This window comes from Galleria mellonella, unplaced genomic scaffold (assembly GCF_026898425.1).
Source record: "Galleria mellonella isolate WM207_F2 unplaced genomic scaffold, CSIRO_AGI_GalMel_v1 utg55, whole genome shotgun sequence".
In the NCBI taxonomy this organism is placed as follows: domain Eukaryota; kingdom Metazoa; phylum Arthropoda; class Insecta; order Lepidoptera; family Pyralidae; genus Galleria; species Galleria mellonella.
The window spans coordinates 389,533-416,753 of NW_026442115.1; the positions used below are offsets into that span (position 1 = coordinate 389,533).

General features: G+C 31.1%; 1 protein-coding gene across 5 annotated transcripts in view; it reads left to right on the forward strand.

Moving 5' to 3' along the window:
* LOC113521401 (collagen alpha-1(XVIII) chain-like) overlaps nt 1–27,221 on the forward strand; it is a 225,684-nt gene that overhangs the window by 125,175 nt on the left and 73,288 nt on the right. For all 5 annotated transcript variants that reach the window (XM_052898920.1, XM_052898924.1, XM_052898922.1 and 2 more), the window contains exon 3: nt 1,237–1,784. In XM_052898920.1, coding sequence (XP_052754880.1) covers nt 1,237–1,784 — 548 coding nt within the window. The remainder of the gene's footprint in view (nt 1–1,236; nt 1,785–27,221) is intronic.

Below are 27,221 nucleotides of genomic sequence, written 5' to 3' on the forward strand. Positions count from 1 at the left end.
GTTTTAAATTTGGGAATGCTCGACTAATTTCATTGTCTTTTTTGAGGTCTAACTATTCAAATATCTCCGCACCCTATAATGTCACCGCTATATTCTTACTTTGTCATATTATTGTAATCGAAATACAGCCATGCAAGCACAACTATTTCGCAGTAGAAACACGATTAAGAGAGAAGTATCCAATCAATCGACTTTTATATTATGTCTCTGGTAATCATGTGAGTGCAATGGCCGCTCACCATTAGGTGGGTCATATACATGATTATCAGTATTGTTGTGTATATATACATATTTAAGAACACAGAGTTGACATATTCCCAATACATTACCTAACATACGTACGTTTACAAAACATCTATATGCATGTTACATAACATTTGACCCAGCTGTGAACAGCGCTATTTTGCAAAGCACAATTACATCCATACATTTTCTGGTATTAAATACATAGTTGCTACAACAATACAAGTTGTAACGATACGCGAAAAGTGTGAAATTATATACATAAGCACAACTGTAATCCAGCATTTCATTCTATTTTAGTTGCATCTTTATACGTAAAACTGCAATCGTTCTAACAACTCTATTTACTGTATAAAACTCAGATAACCATTCTGCTCCAATAGTCCCAGCCCGAAACAAACCATATAAAAACTGCATTTATTGTATCTAAACTATGCTATATACAATATTATTGCCCTTTTGTTAAGGATTATATTTAAATTATCTATAATATGAATTAAAACCAAAGTGGGCCACCCTTTCTTTTCCCATGGGTATCGTAAGTGGCGACTAAAGGAAGTTAATAGTCGAGGAATGAGCAGTCCTTTTAAAAAAATCATCAAACCCTAATTGTGATCGCCCATATGCCAAGTTTGACAACTACTGGCAAACCCCTTTTACGGGGAAGGCTCATGTTCAGCATTAGACAGTTAACGGCTGGTAAAATGATGATGAATTAACAATACCATTATGTGCGAATTAAGTAACCTTTGAAACAATTATGGTTCACGATATTTATATTCTTAAGAGTAGAGCAGTCCTAATCAGCTACTTTAAAACTTGAACAGAGGAATTTGCAACGGTTAGCTACGAATAATATTCCAGCAAATTCTAAAGTTTATCATGTCATTTACGTTTCTATCATTTTACACTTTTAAATACTCAACTGGATTTTTTGGATTTATTAGATCAATAAATGAATTTACAACTAATTATATATTTTCTTTATTGCAGATATACTGGAATATGACTTGCTACATGCAATTGGTGTTCCATTCAGCAACCAAAAAACCCAGTATTTTGATGAAGGCCTCGATGGATTCCCAGCTTATGGTCTGAAACCTGGCTCTGACATAAAGTCACCGTACCGCCTCTTTATGCCTGAGAAATTATATCCAGAATTTTCGATAACCGCCACAGTCAGACCAGCTAACAAAGACGGTGGTTTTCTTTTTTCTGTAGTTAATCCGTTAGAAACCGTTGTGCAATTAGGTGTGAAGCTCATCCCTTCTGGTCCTGGACTGACAAATATATCTTTACTATACACAGATGCAAATATATACGCACTATCTCAAACAATTGCTTCTTTCGTTGTACCTTCTTTTGCGAAGAAATGGTCACGATTCGCATTAATGGTGACAACAGAGAACGTAACTTTGTTTTTGAATTGCCACGAGTTCGATACTATGGCGGTGAAGAGAAATCCTCTAGAACTGGTTTTCGACTCTGCTTCAACTCTGTACGTGGGTCAAGCTGGACCTTTGATTGGCGGAGCATTTCACGTAAGTACATGTTCATTCTACAATGTATAATGGAAAGGGTATTAACAATTCGAAATCCAACGACAGCGTTATTAAAGTTAATAACTTTTTCCAAGGAGTATGGTTCGAAATATAAAAGTAATTTCGAACCATTCATTTAAATGCATCTGGTGAACGTTGGGTTCTATGATAGGTCATATTGTTTTATTTTAATGTCTTTTTATTTTACTTTGATAACAGAAAAGTTACTCCTCATTGTAAGGGAAAATATTAAAATGTTTCATTAATACTAACGTTTGATTTTTAGTTGTTATGCTCTTTCTATAACATCCAGAATCCATAAACTAAGTACTTTAATAAATTCATAAATTGATCACTTTTAATGCTTATTTTATTATTTAAACGAGATGTTTTCCCGAAATACAAATATTACAATAACTTGTGAAATAAAAGAAATATCAATGTCTTATTGTTTATACATTGCTATTACTCAACTCAGAACAATAAATGTAATACGAGGTCTGTCCGGAAAGTTCGTATAAAAGTGTTCTGGAATGCGAGAAAGAGGAGTGGGGAGGCCAGGTAAGCGCAGGACCCCTTCCTTATGTCCCTAACAATGCTTCAGTTCTGGTCTGACCGCCGTGCGGTGCGAACTGGCTTGTCACGCCATCTGTGAAGTTACCTCTTAACGAAACCCCGTCGGCATGGAGCCCGCTTCCGTTGAAGAGCAGCGCGTCGTAATCAAGTTTCTCTCGAAACTCGGCAAGAATGGCCGTGAAATTTTTGCCGATCTAATTCGATAAGACATCCGGGGAACCACGAACAAAAAAATCAAGAAAATCCCGCTCAAATGTCAAGACAATGTTGATTGTTTTTTTCGATGTTCGGGGGATTGTCCATCAAGTTCGTCCCTCCAGGCCAGACAGTTGATGGAAAATTCTACGTTGTATACGCCTCAAAGCTCGTGTTATCCAGAATTGGCGCGAGAGGGGCGTTGGATTCTTCACCACGACAATGCCCCTGCCCACACCTCTCTTGTTGTCCGTGAGTTTTTGAGTAAAAATTCCATTACGGTGACCGAACACCCCCTATTCGCCGGATTTGGCCCCGTGTGACTTCTTCTTGTTCCCAAAACCAAATTGGTACTTCGGGGGCGGCATTTGGGGACATAAATGAGATAAAAAAAGCTACGACGGGGCAGCTGAGAAACCTACAACCAGAGGACTTTCAAGGAGCCTTCTCACAGTGGAAACGGCGTTGGCACAAGTGCATTATGTCACAGGGGGAGTACTTTGAAGGGGATAAAATTGATTTACCTGAATAATTGTAAAATAAAATTTTTAAAAAACTTTTATACGTACTTTCCGGACAAACCTCGTAATGTAACGTACAGCAAAGATGGCAGGATAAGTGACTTACAATACAGTATTCTTAATCTATTTACCTACAATTTTCTCACCACACCCAGTTTATTTCTTGAAACATTGACGTATGCTTGTATATCAATTTATATAAGTGAGTCGTTCTATAATTTATCATTTACTATCCAGTCTTTCTACCTTTGATTATTAAAGAAATGAAACAAAGTGATCATGTTTAACATTTACATAACTAAATACATACATTTTATAGCATAAATTTATAAATATAATATTATAGTGAGCCAAACAACTTAAGAAAGAGTGTATTGGCATTTTTTTTTACCAAACGTTGAACTATAGCAATTCAAACAATAAGATATTATATTTTCACTTCGAAAAAATAAAAAGTTTAATTAATATTACAAATTAAGTTTAAACATTTATTTTACGCTAACGTTTTGTTTATTGTCGATCGTTCTTGAGTGCTTCCTGAATATTTAAATAAACATACAATGAAGTGACCATCTATATACACGTTTTGAATAACACTGTTTAATAATGACTGTATTTAATAAAAATTGGTTGATAAATTAATTATTTTTTAAATATTTTAATATTTACACTTCACTTAAGATATAATGCCAAAGTTCTCTCCTAATTTCTTGAAAGAATTTCGCAAGTTTCCTTTGGGTCTATAACCATTAACTGGATAATCACGTAATAGCTAAAATGAAACCTTTATATTTTTAAACGTTATATAAAAGTTTTTATATAATCATTATACAAAACTTTCTGTACATAAAAGATTAAGATGAAACTTTTATAGAAGTTATTTCAAAAGGTAAAGAATATTATACAATTTTTGAACAAGTTACTTAAAATGGGGAATATCCTAAGTTTTTCCTTTTTATCTTTACGCTGCATAAATAAATGATATAAAAAAACATACATATTTTCTAATATACTCAAAATTTCTGGAGTAGTTCCAGAAATTAAAAACAAAAATTTCATTTATTAATAGCTTTGAATTTAATAATAGCTTATTTCCTTAAAAAAAGTTGAAGGCTTTTCAAAGTTACGATACGACTACGTTCAAAGCCGCGGGCTTCAACTATTCTATATTAATATTATATAGAGGAAAGATTGTATAAACTACTCAACTAAAAAATTCTTTCATTTATAAAAAAAAAAACTATCAGCGAATTCTAGTTCTAAATAAAAACAAATTTATAATATCTAAATAAGTTTATTCTGCAAGTATATTAATCTATCTAATAACTTTTTACTGACAGTAATAAGGAATAAACAATGCGAAGCTTGAACAAACTAGTGTAAACATAATACAGATAACAAGACTATCTATCATTTGCCTTTTGGTATCGCAATATCCCTTATACCTTGTGTTTTCAGGGCCTTTATATCACAGGCTGTTAGGGGAGGGCCATGCATCCTGTTTTATCGCGCGCCTTTATAAACAAAGCCGCTTTCACAGAAGACAGATAAACAAAATTCTGTCGCCGAGCCTTTTGGTTAACAATGTATAATACACATAGACGTGACGCTCTGAGAGCATAATCTATATGGATAATTATTTATTTATACTTTAACTTGTGCTGTATTATAATACTTTACTACATACAAACATACATACGTTACGATGCTGTGCCCAGTAGCATCGTAACGTATGTAACGTTACAATGCTACTGGGCAAATTTTTTGGCTCTTTACTTGTATAATAGAAAACGAAAACTCCAGATACTACTGCGCTTGCTATGTTTAATTTTTATAGCAGTCTATGGGAGAGGCCTATATTCAGCAGTCGACGGATAATTGCTGGTATGATGATGATGATGAATGTTAAAATGTATTGATTATATTTTATTATTCATTAAATAATTTCATATTTTTAACATCATGTTAGAATGGGCAATTCGTTATTTGTTCAATACTGTTTTCTTAATAAGGTAAACTAGCCAATAATTTATTAGTAAAACATTATATCACGTAATAAATTAAACATTTTATGTTTTCCCATTAAAATTCCTTAAATTATCCATAGATTAGACAAAGGATACGGCCGTACGCTCCCACGTATCGTATTGTGTCGATGTAGGTACCAGTTGTGTTATGCTGCTGAATATTTTAACTCCCTGTACGTGAAGGGGATTATTTTCAATGTAAATTCCTCATAGGAAATACTATTAAATATAGATGTTATACGGGATTAATCGTAAAGGATGTACCTAGTCAAAACCCAGTATTTATAAAACTGAACAATTTTTCCCAAGGGAATTTGAAGTCTTCAAATAATTTTTGAAATTTCCATACAAGTTATATGCTCACGTATTTCAATATGAGAGATTGAAAAAATATTTTCAAATTTCGACTGGGTATACTTTTTGGGATTGGGAAGTTGTTTAACTTCATTAATACTATACATTAGCACATTAGGTTTTGTACCGTTTACGACTAAACTTGTATGACATAAAGAAGTAACTAAAAAGTGATAAACGATCAGTTTAACCTAATATACAATACCTGATTCAATACACGACTTACTATTTAACTCTTTTTATCCAATAATAAGTATAATTTAAGATGTTTTCCCACAAAGAAACATTGACTTCAATAGTAATAAAACCAGTTATTTTGATTTAAAAATTAAACTACCTAGCTGATTTTGACTAAATTCCTATAACACTAATGTGAAAATGTAATCTTTTAAATAAAAATCTAATTTTCCAAATCGGTTTATAAATAACGGAGTTATGAGGTTAGAAAGAAAGGAAAAATAAAACCGAATTGATAAGCTTTTCTGAAGACTAATGTCTTCAGTAATTATTAAGCGATTTTAAAGACTAATTATAATTTTACTCTCATGTTCTTACTACCTACCCCGCAAGTGACTTGGATTGAAGATGTATATATATATATAACCTAATGTAAATTTTGTTAACATTAAAATACTAATTAAAGTATATGTGGAAAAAAAATATCAACCGAAGTTGACTGACCGATAGTACAAATAGATACCACAACATTATTGTGTGAACAAAAGAAAATAGACATAAGCAAAAAAGGAAAACAATAACAGTAACTGTAGCAACTAAGAGTCATCAATATTTAGTATATTTTAATAAAAATTGTTGTCTTTATATTTTAAACTATTTAGTAATTTCATTAGATAAAATAACTTTATATCAAAAGAAAAACATAATTAAAATATATTGGCTAGTAACAAAATTTAATTATGGACATTTCGTAAATAAATAAGTTTATAAGTAATTTGAGGCGTTAATAGAAAAACTGTAGTACAATTTTGATGTATATGAATTTATTAATTAATAAACACAATTGATAACAAAAATGTGTAATTTACGTCACAAAAAAATCCAATTGTGATCATACACGTACATAGAAGCACGCAACACATGCTTACACACGCATATGCAAACAGATATTTAAAGACACATACTAATTGTAAATGGTGAATTTAAAACATGGGACCACGTTACATACGTATATATTTCTTTGTAAAAAGCAGTTTCAGTAAACAGAGGCAGTAAATACGAACATAGGACTAAACCCTATGGAATACAAAAGGAAATGTTAAAATCGGTTTAGAATTAGCAATGGAATCGCGTCACATAGTCACAAAAAATTCAGTCTAGTTGAGAACCTCCTTATTTCACTAGCAATAGCTTTTACCCGCGATTTCATCCGTGTGATTGGGCTAAATGAATTAACCGGGATAAAAAGTAGCCTTTGTTTTTCTCTATCCTATAGTGTATGTATATGTCTAATTTAATGCCATACTATATCAACCGTTGACTAGCCACTGCTGATCATAGGCCTACACAATAAGGGGGGTTTTGCCAGTAGTTGCCACGTAGTAGTTGGCAGGCATGTTAGCAACCGCAATTAGGCTTTAGTGATGTTTTAAAAAAAACGCTGCTGCCTATCCCTCGACTATTAAGTTCCCTAAGGCGTCTCTTACGATACCTACAGGAAAGGAAAGAGATGGCGCAGATTTGATAGTACCTAATAATTTAAGCAGTTAAGGCGTTAATATCACAAACAATCAAACTCACTTTCGCATTTATAATATTTTAACTTATAGAACAACTAACACTCTTGTTTCTCTTGACCCTCATACTGTTCTTTAAAATTTGTTACGGCGAATCCTGGGCTAAGTTCGCCACAAGTTTGGACTAACATGTCGAGTTTGCATATCAAACCTTGTTAGGTTACTGTATACGAATGCAAGGAAGAAGTTTCCCCGTTCTTACTGCAAATTGAGTTCGTCCGTGGGTATTGCTAATAACATACAGTACAATACAATGTTGCTACGCTAGGAAAATTAAGTTATTTTCACCTTATGTTTTGGTTGTTTACTACAACTTATGTCATATCAATATTATAAATGCAAAGGTTTGTAACGATGGATGGATAATTGGATGGATGAATGTTACTCTTACACGTAAAAACTACTGAACGGAATTGAATGAAATTTGGTACACGGGTAGATTATATCCTAATTTAACAAATAATATACTTTATATATGATACACAAGTGAAGCCGTATGGTACAGGTAGTAATTGGAAAGCTTTTCCTCAATATAGTGTACCGTAATTTTTTTCTTCAATCACCCGATATCTAAATAATTAAATGTAATTTTCAATTAATAATAATTCACGATATATGTAATAAAATATACAATTTATAAATTGCAAATATAAATGTATCCATTTAATTTTATTACAATTAAAACTAAAAAAAAAAACATGTAACGATAAAATATAAAGATAATGATATTTTTTCACAATTTAAAACCTTCAAATTGTTAAGTAGCGTTTCCATGTGCGCCGACACTCAGACTCACTTCAACTGTATGCAACGACAAGTGTTTGAATGCAGTTCCGATTCTCTAGAGCCATTTAAATTTGAGTTCTATTCCGTTTCAATAAAGTTCATTGCGTGAAACGTACTTAGTAAATCTAGATTTGTAACATCTGTAGTGTTCTTGAATTCTTGAGTTAGGTACATGTTAGAAAATCGTCACCAAGAGATGACAACTATAGTATTGTAATATACCACAGATCTAGATTTATCTAATTAGATATCTCCGTCCTGTAGAGCAGTTGCAGTATTTATTTTTAGCTTTTACCCGTAACTTCGTCCGAGTAACAGGATATGTTCACTGACCGGAAAAAAAGCGTAGGCTGTATCCTTCTCCATTCCATATTGTACCTGTATACTAAATTTAATAGTAATTAATAAAGCCATTATGGTACCAAAAGTTAACAAAGAACTCACTTTCACATTTATAATATTAGTAAAGAGTATATCTCTTTTCATTTTAATGAAATTTAAGCTTTTACAAATTAAAAACATTGCTTCAAACATTGATTCTACTTCAGTAAGTATCTATCTATATAATGTCGTCTCGTCAGGCAGTCATCCCGTATTTACTTGAATTATTCGGGATTCGTCCTTCTTTCTGTATCTCATTACATTTGATAGTACAGTCGCGTCCTAAAGCGTTAAAAATATTGTTACAGTTCTAGAAGTAACATATTTAAACCTTAAATACGAGTATATTTAAGATAATATATCATCAAATTCATCATCGTAACGTACAATTGATGAACTCGGTCTTTTCACAAATTCATAGTCTTCCTATCTTTATACCTATGATTTGAAGTCAGTATGACATGTTTTTGTCCATATTACTCAATGTTTTGGCTTTTAGTTTTACGACCGGCCGTCTACCTGATATTAACCCTCCTTGAAAATGCATTCATTGGTAGTATTATGCCAATTATGGTATAAAAAATAGAATAAAAAAAAGAAGAGATATATTAGAAGTGAGCAAAGAATGTTAATAAAAAAGGAATTAAGCATTTATAGGGAAAAGGGAAAGAGGGAGACTGCAGTTACGAAAGCGATGCGGATCAAAAACTGCAGTGGTTCGAGAGGCCGAAGTCGCATACCCGTGTACCGTTACTCTAGAACTGACCAGAATACTAATAATAATACTTTTATTCAAGTAAACATGCTGACAAGCATTTTTAATAAACACTTTTATTATCGTATGATTCTACCACCCATTCGCAACGCAATTTCAACTGAGAAGAATAGGCAATAAAGTCGACTAACTAGAAGAAAACACCCTTGGTACTCTTGACTTATCCCAATAATGAACAAAAAAATTTTATAAAAATGTGTGTGTTGTGAGCAAATAAAAGTTGGGCAATGTTCTAATTTTAATTTATATTTTAAAATTTTAAGCCACTTCAACTTTCTTTTTTCTTACAATTTAACTATGATTAAGATTACGCAATTATATTACATAGTCATTAGAAATTTATCGATGAATCTATGAACATCAACCACATAAATATAGCATCATATATGAGTGGTAACTGTTACTCATTTCACTCAAAACTCCATGTAAATAAAAACAGTAAAAATATATTTTAATTTCCATTTCTAAGTTACTCGTATTTCATTAAATGTTCCATGAGATATTATAATTAATTCCCTAATTAGAAAACAATTGTGGTTTGTTTTCAGTTACTGTCTTAACTCACAAGGATAAGACACAAAACGACAGACGACAAGCGAAAATGTTCATAATAAATGTCGTTTAACATTCTTTATTACTAACGTAAGCACCGGCGGCGATATTACGCAGAGCCGGAAAATGAGACCTTTTTCAACTAAGAATATGGAAAAAAATCTTACATTTTCGTACATTTATGTAGCACCCGTATCTTTTTGTAAAACGACCTGGGATTTTGAAACAATTTTAGGAAGCATTTTATGATGAAATAAACCTGTTATTGTAAAGAGATAGCTGAACTGAAACTAATGCGTATTATCTGCATAAATACCAATAGACACACGTTTTCATATTACGTAGTTAAACTCCGTTCTATAAAATTGTAATAATATTATAAATTGTAAAATTAACGTTTCCAGTTCCTAATCAGAGAAGGAATAGAAACCTGAAATTTTGGATATAAGCTTTCCATAAAATCTTTTTTTAGGACAAATGAAAATATATGATATTTGATGACCATATATAGTAACCTAAATATAGGCATTGAATACTACAACATGAGAACGGTTAATTTTGAAAAAATGTGCAGGCAAAACCCCAGAATATACCAATACTCGTATATGGGTATAATATACTAAAAAAATAAGAGATATCAAAAATACAAATGAAATTATTTTTTGTTAGTTATTACTATTTTGATTGTGACTGTACTAACCAAATCCTTGAAATATTCATACTGTTCTGAAATTATCTTTTATTTTGCAACTTTTTGCTAAAAGAAAGAAGACTGCCTACTTTATAATAGAACTTTTTATGCCTTTTTATTATTTTCATTTAATAACCGATTCCATCTTCTGCAATATTAAATAACTTTTCAGGCAGTGACGCAAATGGAAGTCTATTACGTGTGTACTCGCTTTAATTTTTATTAAACGCATGCAGAAGGGCACAAGATAAAAATAATTATTCATTATAAGATCAACAAGTGGAAATGTGTCCTTTGTTGTGCACTTAGAGCATATTTTGCCTTATTTCTATAACTGTCATCTTAATCTGGAAGTCGTTTTCACCTCCGTGTTCCACTATCTGGATGCTTAATGTCCTTGTTTATCATACCATGGTATTTTTGTTCTGCCGTATTTTGGCACAACGTAAGAAGTGTACTACATCTCAGTCTAGATCGGTCGGCTGTGCGGTGCGCACGTGATATATACGTATACGGTCAATGTGACATATTGACACGTGTCAGCCTGTCACTTTATCACAGTTGACGTAACATGATATTCGCTAAAGTATTTGACGTGCTACGGAGCTACGGCTCTACACCGTCACGTGGTCGCGAGCCTGTCTAATTGACAGTTAGATATTTCTTTTCGAATTTTAAATTTTGTGTTTCGATACCACTAGGTAAAGTTTAAAATTGAATGGCAGTGCATTTATAAAACATTCGTTGTAAATTTGCTGGTACTGTAAATTAAACTGTGCTCCGTAGTGTTTAGGTCTGTAATCGCGTAACCTGTTCACTTACTTAGTTTTAGTAAATTTTTTAACAATTAATTATTTTAATTCTTATATTATATGTTATTACTTTTAATTTATTCATATTATTTTTCATTCCTTCCCCTATCATCATCATCATTTCAGTCATTATCCGTCCACTCCTGAACATAGGCCCGTAAACAGCCAAAAAAAGGTCCTGAGCCTGCCTTCCATTTCCTTATTTATGGACAATGGATACTGTGATTACTATAGATACCTAAATTAAACAATATTCTATACATTTGTGTAAATTAGTAGATCAATCATCTTTATAATTGTCTATTAAATTTACCATCTACATGAGTTTACATTATTGACATAGAACATAATTAAAACATCTTGTCAGTACCAAGCTTCAATCTATAGAAAGCCAAAATAACATAAAAATTATTAGCATTCAAAAGTCTCGCAGATTCATTACTAATATCTGCTAACTCATGTAAAACCAAATTGAATTACGGAGACCCCTTCAACATTTCAAGTAATTCAACGCATGCGTATAATACAATTAATTAATAGAAATCAGGCAATTATTAACAGCATCCCATAAGTACTATATATACTGAGCATTGTGATTGACTTCACTATAATTAGAAGAATCCACAGACGTATATCTAAATAGATCAGGCATCTATATTTCCTTTCTTTTCAAGTCGCCCAATTGAACTCCTCTAACTAAACGGCTAAGTCTCACGCTACACGACGGTTTTCCCGCCACGTAAATTCGCTCGTAAATCGTCGCGGATACAATCAATTTAGATAGTATCCGGTTTTCTTTTACCATTTCTTCATTTCCCAAAATCTATTTTTCCCCTGATTTTATGCAAGAACTTTACTTCACTTTGCAAGTCGAAAGCAAATTGACGCAAGCGCAGTAAAATACGAGTGATTATGATGTAGCAAGGAGCAGATTTGCTTATAAGTATGAACTACAATGGAGCATTACGCAGTTATAAGACATCAATGTATAGAGCTGTATAGTTTTCGTCATACAACTTTTATTATAAACGATATCTACAATAGTTGAACAGAGAAATTCGCTAGTGTATTTTTTTGATGGGTGAAAATGGTATGGTAACCCCGCCTGCGCTAACGGGATACGCTGGCGGAGCACCAGTGATGGGTGATAGATGAGAATGAAAACAGGCCAGTTAACCCATCATAATGAATTCATCAGGAATTAACCATGATAGTTTCCAGGGAGAAGCGCGAGGTGATCGACCTGGTTGGGTATATTGCTAGCAATGGGATTCTCAGTCTCCATTACTAACAATCCCTTTCTCCCCTTCGCTAGTGTATTATGAATCTAAATTTTAACTCCGACTTACTAAGTGTAATGAATTTATGTAATTAACAATAAGTGGTTTATAATAAGGGCGTAATAAGTGTTCTTAATTATTGGTAACTCGCCAATAATTAAGAACCTTGGTGTGTGTCATCCCTGGTGTACAAATGTCTATAGTTTACAACAATAATATATATGATATATTATATAATATTGACAAAGAAACAGCAAGTTAACTTTTCTTCCGCTACTATAATATAAAAAAATAACATTTATAGTAAAGAGCAACAGTTTTAGGTATCAATTCTTAAACTTATTTGAATAATTTTTGATAAATTAAAAAATACGGTACGTAAGTTTAATACATAGATAACATAGAACTTGCTCCATCTATTAAAATATATATCTGTGTAATAAACCGAAAGTCTTCTCAATACACTAATGTTGGCCTTCTAATAATCCCAAGGCAGCTTTCGAACTATAATTACAATAGTTTATGAAATAACTTTGTTACATCTAATTGGGAGAAGTAATTTCGTAGAGATAATTGCTGCCTGATATAAATCGATTTGTTGATTTTGTGTCATTGTACGTTATCGTTTGTTATGTCTGATTAACCATTCGATTCATACATCAAACTTGTTCCAAATGTGAATATTAGAAACGGTATCTGCGTACATCTTAATTCAATAATATGTAAAATTTGTATATCACTAGGGAAATCCAAATCTGGGGATTAAATTGGTATGTTGTTTGTTTGCGTATTACCTATTTCAGGGTAATGAGTACATGAATTCACAGGGATATACATATTCATATATCTTTGGTTCTATTTCATATTTCTACAAAATATGCAGGAATTACCTAATGTATTATTTATTTTACTAAATAGAGTATTCGGGAATACTGCTAATGTATCGTACTATGCTATCTATTATCTTTCCAATTTTATGTTAAAATTTAATTAATGCTTTTACAACTGAATTTGTATGAAATTTATTTCTCGTATAGATCATATTATTAACTAAACATATAGAACAATTGTTAATCTAATTTATTTCAAAGAAACCAAGATGAAAACAGTAACTAACTTTTACGGAAATGTAATTGTAAATATATTTTCTTTACATTATTGTATTCATATTATAAAATATTATGAGCAAGTTATTACTCGCTTTACCTGGAGACCGAAGTTGTAATACATTGTATTCTTATTACTACGAAACATACTTAATATATTTCAGCTCTTTCGTCTCCAAATGTAAGAGGCGAATATATTCTTTGTTATTTTAATTACTTTTTTACATTTTTTTTTATACTACTTAAAATGGTAAACAAGCTGACGGCCCACCCGATGGAAAGTGGTAACCGTCGCTTATAGACATGAGCAGTACCATGGACATAACAGAGTATACTGTTTCGCCCATGATACCTCCCATGCGTTGCCATTTCTGAGGACTCAGGTGTTATTCCTCTGTACCCTGTAAATTCACGCCATATCCCACCCTTCAAATCGAAACATAGCCATGCAAACACACCTGCTTCACGGTAGAAACACGGATGGGACAGAGGTACTAGGTAACAATCGACTTTTGTACAAAGTCTTCCTCTGGTAAAAGCTTAACTTCCACCCATCTAAAAGCCTAACTGCGGTTACCAACCCACCTGCGTGACAACTACTGGCAAAACTCTGCCCACAGAGAAGGCTTATGTTCAGCAGTGGACAGCTAATGTTTGAAATGATAGTATCTGTATATCAAATTTCATAGTGATTAGTTAAGCCGTTAAAGCGCCGATAGGTTACAAACAAACTTATTTATTATATATTTATACTTTATTGTACACACCAATAAATACATAAAAAATATGACAGAGATAAGCAAATGTATAGCGGCGGGCTTAACTCTGAAAGAGTTCTTTTACAGCAAATACAAAGTGGAAAGGAGCATTTATGTCAGCGAGTAGAGCGGTGTAAAATATTGTGACAATTTTGAAAGAATTTTTTTTATACATCTTAGAATGACAAACAAGCTGACGGCCCACCTGATGGAAAATGATAACCGTCGCCTATAGACATGAGCAGTACCATGGGCATAACAGAGTATACTGTTTCACCCATGATACCCCCTCATGCGTTGCCATTCTTAAGGACTCAGATGTTATTCCTCTGTACCCAATAAATTCACTGCCATATTATTAAAATTAAAATTACAGTTTATTATAATTATAGAACATTAGAGGCATATCATTACTTTATCTGCATCTATCTAATCATTAAAGGATTGTGATACTTTGTATTCTTACTACAAACAGTTGAAATATATATCACAACTCTATCACGACCAGGTGTAAAACGTAAATATGTTGGATTTATTTAAAAAAAAAAAAGCATTATAGACATTAGAGAAATCAGTGATACTTTCTCCATCTATCTACGAGTATATTATTATCTAAAGTTATGTGTGCCAATAAATAAATTATTTTCTTTCTTTTTTTCTAAAGAAATTTTGTATTGTAATACGCTGTATTCTTATTTATTTATTTATTTAAGGCAAAGAAACAACTAGAACAATACATAATTATACACTTAAATAGTAATTTGACAGCCACTAAAGTTTGCACAAATGTAATAGAAGTGAAGGAAACACAAAAATTCTTACTACAAAGTTAAAAGAAAGAAGGCTTGAAATAAATTCTTACACTAAGTCACATACATGGCAGGCATAATATTATTATTATTATTAAGAAAAAAAAGCTCATTCTTCAAGTAATTGTGCCTTTTCGTTCTTAGAATATTAAAACCTAAACCTAAAACGGGTCCCTACACAGTAAAACCTGTCGAAACAGTAATATATTGTAATGTTTGTTGTTTCAATTTTGCTGGCGTCAACCATCTCCCGTCACACTGTATGTAACTCACGTAGGACAACGGGTCACTGGTAATGAATTATTTGAAGTTATTCGACAGAGCGAGGTCGTGGACTGTTTCTGTTAGCAATAAAAATCGGTCAAGTGCGAGTTGCACTCAAACAAAAAGGTTGCATACCTAAAAAAATAGTAAATTCATTTTTGTTTTCATTACATATATTTTAATTAATTAAACTTGCATATATGCAAAATTGTTTATAAGTATAATTGAATGATAATATGGGGAAATAATGATTATTTTTTTTATTAACTGAGAATGACTTAGTTTGATTTTTATATAAAATTAATTTGAAAAGATATTTAAAATGTTACAGCGTAATGTAAAATATTGAGTTTACAAATATAATCTTTTAGAGGACACATACAAGAAATAAATATACATATACAAAATACGGCATTTGCGTACTATAATAATACAAATATGTACAATTAACATCGAAAATCGAACTAATTAAACTATTATAAACGTAAATATTTCAACAAGTTTAGCGCCAATATTGGATGAGCATTATATAAGGTCAAAATTAGTTGAGTATAGCACAATGACATATACATGAAGGAGTGTTGGAAAGCATAATGATATCATTGACTTTTATGCTAATCGTACCATAATATAGAACCTAGGAATATCTCACTGGTTCTTCAAATTACCATCGGTATCTCGCTCCCCAAGAGCTCCAGACTGTTATGGCGCAGCTCGTAGGCTAACTTAATATTCATCAAGCGAGAATTGGCGTGCAGCTTTGAAGTATTCCCTACCTTTTCCCATATATATTTTGTTGTTACTATCTCTAGGATGAACAGCATTCAAATTTAAAAAACTCTATTGCTTTATAAAATAGAAACCAAATTTGCGCATTGACGGTGGCGCCCAATTTAAGCGTGACGACAATAGTTTATATGCTAGCAAATGTTCTTGAATACGAAGTAGCTAAACAGTTTACGAGTATTGTACGTTTTTTTTTTTTTACTTGGGAATAGCATTTCCGTCTTGTATCGTAAACTAACTTCACGTTGGTTTACGATGGTGGGGATAATAGGTGAGAACGGAGTCAGGTTGGCCCATCATGATGAATTTTCTAGAAATCACCCAAGATAAATTTCCAGGGAAGACCGCGTGTAAGTCTACCTGAAAATATATACATACTATTAACACTGGGGCTTACCAGTTCCTTTTATGGATAATTTATTACTCGGCTCCATATTTGTTATTTAAATTAGGAACCTATTTACGTTCTACTTTAGTGCAACTGAACGTGAATTTTTTGTAGAAAATAAGAGTTGATATTTGTTGCGGGATTCCGGCTAAAACAAAGAATTTCTATTATTAAATTCTGTTATGTTCCACTGCACTTATTTGTAGAATCGCTTCTATTTTTAATATTTAAAAATATTAATACAATTAAAAAAGCTTCAATAAAGTAAGTATATTCAACGTAGTAGAGTGTACTAATACATACATATTTATTTAATAATTGTTCATACAAAAATTCTAAGTAAGAATCTTGAGAAATTTTGGAATATTATATTTAAAAAATTATTGTAGTATCGAACTTTGTTCTATATTTTTTTTTTTGCTGTGTAATAAACAATATTTTTTTAAATCATCCATTATATGATTAAGGAGTCTATCATCTCCAAGATGTTATAAGAGGTGACTAAAAAAACCAAACAATACATTAGTGCAAGAGAAAAAAAATTCCTAGATAAAACTTTATACCTGTCCAACGTAGTAATAATAGTCTATATCTTTATTTTATGGGTAAGATACGTGCCCACTACTGGGACGTCAATGGCTTATTAAGATAATTATAATTACACATTAATATATTATTCATTATAGATCTGAGAATTAAAAATGAATGAATGAATTAATAATGAAAATGGCGTTAATGTGTGAACATGTATTAATATAATATGGAATCTCGTATTCTCTATTATATTAATTTATTTATTACAATATATGCAACGGAATAATACTGCAGTATTTCAGAGATAAATTTTTCATTTTATTTATTATTGAACGTAGAAATAATTTCGTAACATTCTTGTCATAAAACAAAAATTAATTAACATAAATAAAAAAATCATTATAATAATAGTAAATAAATGAGTACAATAATATAATCCATTAAAAATAACTTTATTCTACGATACTCCGGGCACATAGAGGTCATAACTACAGACTGGGCGACGCCATGCTATTGACGGCATCAAGATAGGGTTGTCAAAGCGAAAACAAAAAGATATAAAATATAATAATTTAATTCAGTACAAATTAGACTAAGTAATAGTATTTTGTGTTTAGGTAATAAACTAAATTTTACAAACAATGACTATGCGTATTATATTACTATGCGTATATGTTTATACTTCCAGTACCATAAACAAAAAGGAAGATTATTACACTTCTTTTAAATGGTTACATTATTATAAGAAAATATATAAAAAAAGATATTGGCGACTCCTGTCTTACCTAAGAAGTTCAAAATATCCATCGTCTCTATACTAATATTATAAAAAACTTTAAAAGTGAAATTCTTGTTGCCTAAATAGCTTACCAAACACAACACTATATGGTATAGAGAAAAATAGAGACCATTTTTTATCTCTATCAATCAATACATCACATGGAAGAAGTCACGGATAAAGACTAGTTACAAAATAAACAATGATCTCCATAACATCTATTTAATACATCAAATATTCGAATTTATTTCTTCAAAAGGATTTCTAATTCTCGACAATAAAAGAATCACAATTTTCATTACGATCGAAATCGATAGGTACTTGATTCTAACAATAGGTCACATAGCGCCGAATAGCTTCGCATCGCGTCCCCTGACAAACGCCTTAAGTAGGCTTCTGGATAACGAGGTCAGCATCCGAGACGAGACGACGCCATCGGTATCGACTCGTGGGAACAGCTGATGCGTCCAGATTTTAGTTGTGACTTGGCGTGCGTGCTGTTAACCGAAACGTGATCTTACCCTGCTGTAAGAAGTCGAAGTGTTAACGTGTGGTTACCTTAAAGAGACGAATTTTGAGGACTGTCATTTTAACGGTTTTTTAGTGTTCTTTTTCTTTTCCACCACTATCTTACTTGATCTTAAGTAGTGATAAGAACTAAGATATTACACAGCTTCTGTTCTGTTCCAAACAAAAATTCTGTTAAACTATTACGATATGATCTGGTGTTTCATTTGATAAAATTCAATTTAATAAGTAGTTTATAGTAGAGCGTAAACAATGTTTTTAGTATGAGTTGGGATATAACTTAAAAAAAAATAATCAAAAATTATTCAGAGCATTTATTTATGGCAAATACTATTTAGTTGCCTATCTGCACTATCTTTATGACCTTTTGAAATATCAAAAATATTGTCTTCTTCAATTTATCTACTCTTCTGTAGTATTATAATAGTAACTATAAGTTTTTGGTAGGTAGGCAGATGCGGTTGCATAAATGCTATTTGTTTTAATTAATGTCATAGGATAAATATCTAGCAGGGTTTATAGTGATTTCCGGCTCGAAAATTGTGGTCGATTAACTCTCAGAGGTGGTCCTCAGAGAGTTCCACGACTAAATAACCATATATTGCAGTGCCATGTTCCTACAGTAAACAAGGTTACCGCAGCGTCCACACCTCTACAGCTCATAAATGTGAGAGGGTTTCAAGTAACAACATGCATGTGACAACCCTAACTTCGCACAAGATTTAACATTCCTTTGAAACCCTTCATTCTAAAGTTAATTACTCCTACTTATAATATAAAAATCCTTATTTTAATAATAATTATTAGGTGTACAAAAACGTAAAGATGCTATTTTAACGCTACCTCGTTAATTGTCCTTTTAAAAATTGCGAAACCATTTTACTCCAGAATCGTTGTTAAAACCTTATTGTTCTAAGTACTAAACGTCTATAGTTTGTTGGAAAAACATTATTTCTCGTCGAGCAACTGTTTAATCCCGTTGAGAGTGCCTTACGAACCCTTCTCGAGATGGAAGCTATTTTTCGAGTCCATTGGCGGTAATTTTATGTTAGGGAATGCTGTGAATGCCTGTGAAAGGCGTAAAATCTCTGTGTAATAATGTAAAGCTTCGTTATTTTTAGAAATAGTTTCAGATAGAAATTTTTACTTAGACGCGCAAGAATTAACGAGAATAATATCTACTCGGAAAGTACTATAAGCGTACCATCTTCAATATCTACTAGAAGAGGTAACATCGCAATCTCGTGTCAAATTTTATGTAATTTTTCAATAATTATTATGGCATTCATGAACTTTTTCTCGTCGATTTACTGATTTTATGAGCTATGTGTCTTTAGCTTGCAAAATTTTCATCAATTGCTTCAGTTTTTCTTTTTCAAAATAAAATAAAAAAAATAATAAAACGAAGTTATTATTAACTCATAATAACTTTTGCGGCTAGGGTTGAATCGAAATTACATATTCGGTGGGTCGACCTCATGCACCACTATATACCCCATTGTTATATACCGTAAACCTATGGTTCAATTCTCCCACATAATAAGCATCTAGTTGTCCATATAAAATAGCGAGGACTACGCCTATCATAGCACGCATTTCAAATTATCAAAAGAAAAGATTCCTTCGTTTTATTATACCTAGGCTTTAGTAAACTTCATTACACCGCGCGTAAAACTCAGTACGTCCGAAGATCCCTAACCCTATCCATAGACCCTGAATTACAGGAGCTCCATATATACCTATTAGTACACAGTGTACACACAGTTGTGACAGTAATCTATTATTTTTTTTATTTATTCTGTAACATTGTAAAGCGATTTAAATACTTACTATATTAGATTTTTTTATATTTTGTTATTGCTTATAATTTTCACTTTATTTAATAATACTGCTTTTAATGACATCCTTAGCCACTTTTTACATGTAATTTAATGTAATATTCTACGTTGGTACTTATATTTAAATTGTTATTTTTAAGTTTAACTCGGATGTTAAGAACACTATGTTTTAGATTCATGATTACTATTGCTAGTTACTTCTTTTTCTTAAAATATATCTCTTGCAACAGGTATACATAAATAATAGCATTTATTCTTTTCCTACGAGACTAATTTATAATCCTGAGGTTGGATTCACTGCCCCTAGGGACGAGTTTATCACGAATACAAAAGATTGCTATTAAAATTATTAGCTGCTAAAGATTCAGAGCTCCGTATTGACTGACTACAATAAGATTGTTCATTTTATTAGTTATTTAGATTAATATAGTCATAATATGTAGATATTGGTAATTAACAGATTGCAGTTATTGATTTTAAAGTGTTACAATCTAATTTATAATCGAATCAAATACTCACATTTATTGTTCATTCCAACTATGTTTGATGAATAAATAATATTTAAACGAACTGATTCTGAATTTATTTTGTAAATAAATATATTTTAGTAGTTCGACTTATATAAATAAAATAATATATTAATATGAATGAAACAAAAGATGAATATAAGACAAAAAATTATGAACAAACCCACGTTTACCCCGTAAGGGTTTTTTTTGTTGGATGAAAATGGATTGGTAACTCCACCTGCGCTAACGGGATACGCTGGCGGAGCACCAGTGAAGGGTGATCGATGAGAATGAAAACAGATCAGTTAGCCTATCATGATGAATTCATCAGGAATTAATCATGATAGTTTCCAGGAGGAACCGCGTGGAGGTCGACCTGGTTAGGTATATTGCTAGCAAGGGGATTTTCAGTCTCCATTACTAACAATCCCTTTCCCCCCAAACCCCGTAAAGGATTAGGTGTGAAGACAAAATAATCACTATCACTTAGCAAGTGTATTATAACAGTAGGTTAAATTTGCGATATCCATGTCGTGGAGGTCACCTCACATTAAGCTTACTATCACGGGATCACCAATCGTATATTTTTCTTTATTATTGAGTACCTATATTAAACTTGTAGAACTACTTTAAATAAATTAGAAAAGTTATTACACCTGTGCCTGTGATCACGCGTTCATTTCACGACATCGTGTAATTTTGCATTACTATTTTAACAGGCGCTTACAGTAAAAGTTTTTACTTGCTCAAGACATTTATGCAGGACTACATTAATAATAACAGGGCCCCTAAGCAATGCACGTCTTGCTCATAAACAAAACTGCTTTAATATTATTCTACATATAATAACCTAAAATACATTGTGAAATATACCGAATGATGACGGTGTAATATATAAGAAAAACAAGCAATATAGTATTTTCAAAGAAAATTTTTTAGATATAAATCTTTAAATGTAATTTTCACTTAAAAATACTTTCATTAAAAAAAATTATCAGAACACGAAACCACTAACCAATTGGGGATCCATAGGTAATAGCTTATACAGATTAATAGATAATCCGGCCTACATTCATGTAAAATATTCTTCACATATGCGCTAGTAAAAAATGATAACTCTGATATTGTATATCTATCATTGTTTAAACCTACTTTTTCATACATTTTATAATCTTTCGTTATCAGCATCTATTCTCCAGTACTGTATTATTCCTAACTGTTAAATTGCACTCATGGGCAGATGTCTAAATGAATATTTTTACTTTATATTCCTTCATTAGGTACCTACATACTTTTTTTTCCCTTAAGACTCAAAAGAAGAAATTAAGTCGAAAAATATGGGGTTGAGGGCAATAGGTGGTAATTCGGAAAGCATTTGGTGTGAAAAGGATATTTCTGTCAATAAATAGTTTTATAATATTATAATAATTGGATATAAGTGTACATGTGCCATTTTAATCCATCTATTTCCATTTCAACAGTTATAATCTCCATCATCTTTCAAGTTACGTTATTTATAATTTTTATTTTTAATTTTATAGACCAGTTATTGTATAGAAAAAAAACGAGTATAAATACTCATATGACTAAAAAGATATATTTATAATAGTGTTGTGTAAATGTGAACAGTAACAATAAAATCTTTGACAATAATTAGATAAAACAATCAATAAACTATCACCAGTGTACATAATAAAGTGAAAAATGGCTATGGTAATGTCCAACAAATCTAAAATGTGGATATGTTCGGTAATTGTATTAATATTATTGGGGATCGGTTTAGCTGTGGTATCAACTCTTGGAATGTTTGACGTTCATAAAGAAGATTACAATACAGCAACTGCAGAGAAATTCAGTCAATCGAAATCATCGCCTCATATTATTAACAGTGTAAGTATATTATATTAAGTTAACTAGCACAGAATTAAGTAAGTAAAATTGAGACAGTTAAAGAACATTTAAAAAAATATGTGACTTTGATAATACACAACAGACTTGAAGGTTTTGGTTAGGCTTAATATCAATTCTTGGTATAATTGATGGTAAGAATAAAAACCACCAACAGCTACATTTAAGGGCTTCAGTCAATAAAAGCCGTCGCCGTACATTATGTATGATTATGCAGAATTCAAATTGTGTATGCTTTATTTATTAAAAGAGTTAAAGTATGTTTAAAAATAAATAAATATTTTCTATAATTATGATAAGTTTCTGTTATTAGACATTGGTTTAGCTATAACTGAATATTAATGCTATTTAAAAATATTTTTCAGTGAAAGTCAACGTGTATTATTTACTGAGTAAGTACCTATATTACGCGAAGATAGCGTAAAATAAAAATTATATATTAAATTAATTATAATTAATATTAATTATACCTACAATATACTGAAACAAATAAATATTGTTTATTAATTCTTTATAATTTTTTTTTCTCGACCAATTTTTTATATTGTATATGCTGTTATAAAATCCTATTAAGTTTTACTAATGGGTAGGTATGTATACGAGTATTTCCTAAGTAAGTTATTTCTGTTAATTTGAGATTTGTGCAAGATATTTTGATAGTTATTTTTATTGTTAAAAGTTTCGTAAGCACAAATTATGTTTTAATATAAAAACCACGGATTTATCTTGCGTGTAATTAGATTGACAAGGTTCAACTAGTTTCGTGATCAATTCGTGATTTTTAATCATGAGCATTTGTGACACGAGCGCGAATCTAAAGGCTTAAAAATAATATAAATAGGTAGTTATTACATTAAAAATATTTTATAGTTGTTTGTAAACTACTCTCGTGTAAACGATTCTCATATACTTACCGAATTTGATACGTCTGATGAATCCATAGATACACCAAATAGACTACTGTCAAAAAGTATGGATTATTCAACAACAGACTCAATTACGGTCCAGGAAATGAAAGAAACTATAAAGCATCTCCGATCGGAACTTGTAATATCACAAAATGAATTGGATAATGTAATAATACAAAACAACGACCTCCAAAGACAAATAAATAAATTAACGAAAGAAAATAACACACTTATAAATCTTTGCCATTCTCCAATAAGTGACAGACAACTAAACCACAGCGACAAGAAGAAAAATAAATCCTTTACACAGGTTCTAGAAAGGCAACCGGTCTTTACTTCACCTAAAATATCTCCAACACATAGAACAAATACACAGAAAACTAACACTAACATCGATTATAATATCATAACACTTCAACAGAGGATCGAAGAACTCGAAGTTAACTTAAAAATGGCAGAAGAGGAAATATCAAGTCTTAATAAACACATCAATAACTTGATAAAAACAAAGTCAAATATATCTTCCGAAACTCAACTTCCTACTCCGAAAAATAAAGGTATTCCAGTACAGAAACAAGACATTAAACAAAATATATATATTTTCGGAACTCAGCAATGTGTTGGCCTATCCTCTGCTTTAATACGATCAAGATTGAATACCACATACAATAAATATCTAATCTCATCTATAACAAAACCGTACGCATTGACTACAGAATTTATAAAAAATTGTCAAAGCTCCACCTTGCTAACAAAAAAAGACAAAGTGGTGGTATGCGTTGGGGAAAATGACTACGACATAAACATACTAGAATCACAGTTACGAGAATTATTAAGTACATTTAATGATAATGATGTAATTGTTTTAAATGTATTAAAGAGTAGGTATATTAATATATATGATTTGAATAACACAATAAGGGGCATTTGTAATGAATATAAAAACTGTCATTTTATAGAATGTAAATATTATCATAACTCATATAACATATGTAAATTAATTAATTATATAATTGACTATATTGATTATGAAAACAAATACTTAAATGCCAAGGAATTAATTAAGCTGGTAGTGCGTGGTAAATCGGCGTCCATAAAACTCCGTCAATCTTCTCCTATCTCTACAGTATACTCTAAAGGAACGATTCCATATTATTTTATACCATTAAAATCGGGAGTCGCTAATAGATCTGATGCAAATAGTACTAAATTCATAAAACAATCTATGATTACACATTACTTTACTAAAATAGATAAAAAAAAGCTTTTTCTTGAATAAGTCATACAAATCATTTCTATCTTATAAGATCTTACATCAGAACATAGCTGGCTTGTTGTCCAAACATACACTATTAGAAATAACGTTGCAAGAATTACAGCAAGAAGGCAACCTTCCCGATATAGTATGCCTCTCTGAAACATTTTTGAATACAGAAATAAAAAAATATGTTAATATTTATAACTATGAGTTAGCCACTGCATTTTGTAGAGACAAACGAAGAGGTGGTACATGTATTTTAGTGAAAAATGATACAATTTACAAGGAACTACCTAAATTGAAAAAATATACAATGCAAAAAACTTTTGAAGTTTGTGGTATTGAAATTCCGTTACACAAACTAATAATAATATGTCTTTATAGAACTCCGACCTCAGATCCTAATATATTTTTTAAAAAATTAGATGAATTTTTAAATGACATATTGAATCAATTTAAGCGAGATACGAAAATTGTTTTAGCAGGTGATTTTAACATTAACACACTGAAGCAAGGAAAAATCACAACATGCTTACATGACTTGTGTCATAACTATAACCTGAAAATCCACATCAAGGTCCCAACACGGAGAGAATCATGTACGAGTATAGATCATATTTTGAGCAATATCGAAAATGCCCAAGCAACAGTATTACCTCTACGTTTGTCCGATCATGACACAGCACAATTACTAACTTTACCTGTATATGAAAACGACATTAATCTATATTCACACTATATTTATAGAAAGGATTATTGTCATGATAATATATTAAAATTCTAAGAATGTTTTAATTGTACAAAGTGGTCAGAAATATATATGGAAACAGATCTAAACAAAGCATTTGATAATTTTCATGAACTACTGTGTTTGTTCTACAATTTATGCTTTCCTATGAAAAAAATTAAAGTAATGAATAGCAACAAAAGTAAGCAAAATTGGATAAGCAAAGGTCTTAAATGTAGCTGTAAACATAAGAGATCATTGCGATTTAAATATTATAAAAATAAAACACTATTAAATAAAAAAAAAGTACACACCATATTCTAATATATTAAAAAAATGTATTGACCACTCAAAGAAAACTACAAACATGAAATATATTAACAACAGCAAGAACAAGTGTAGAGCAACATGGTCGGTAATTAAAAATGAAACTGGTATCACTAAAAGACCCTATAATAACATTCCAAACTCAATATAAATAATAAAATGATATCAAATCCTCTTGACGTAGCGACTGCTTTTAATGATTACTTCATTGAGCTAACAAATACATCCAATGGGTCATCAAATAGCGCTCAACAAACAACAAATATTTGTAATACAATATTCCTTAAACCAGTGACTGAAGAAGAAGTGAAAAAGGAAATCATAGACTTAAATAACACCTCCGCTGAAGGTTACGATGGCATAAGTACAAAAATAATTAAAATGTGTATACCTGAACTAGTTCCCATCCTGACGCACCTAATTAACCTTTCATTCTCTACTGGAACCTTTCCTAAATTGTTAAATCTATCCATAGTTAAGCCATTACATAAAGGTGGTAAAAGGGAAGACCTTAACAACTATCGACCAATTACCCTTATACCTATCATATCAAAGATTTTTGAGAAATGTATGTATAAAAGATTGGTAGACTTTTGTAACAAATATAATATAATTAACGAGAATCAATTCGGGTTTCAAAAACAAAAATCGACGACACTTGCTGCTTTTAATTTATTAAATACAGTTTTGATAAATATTAATGACAATAATTTGACTACAGGATTATTTCTTGACTTATCAAAGGCGTTTGACTTTGTTGACCATAATCATTTATTGCAAAAACTAGATGTACTAGGAATAAGAGGAACTGCGCTAAACTGGATAACCTCATATCTAACCCACCGAAGTCAATGTGTACTCTTGGAAGAAATTAGTAAAAATGACTTAAAGTCTTACACATCAAATTACAGAGAGATCAAATGTGGAGTCCCTCAAGGAAGTGTATTAGGACCAATTTTGTTTTTGTTATATATAAATGACTTGATTAAAGTAACAAAACATAAATGTATATTATTCGCAGATGATATCACCATAATTGTGACATCTAATAAAAAATCTGACAATTCAATCCATAATCATGAAACAGATATAAATAATACAATTGACAGCATTATAAAATGGTTAGAGTGTAATAATTTAAAAATAAATCTTAATAAATCGAATTATATTCAATTCAATAAATCAAAAAATACAAAACACAACTTCAAACTAAACATAACTAAAATTAAAGAGGCAACACAAATTAAATTCTTAGGCATAATTATTGACCAAGACTTAAACTGGAAATTACATATAGAAAACATATG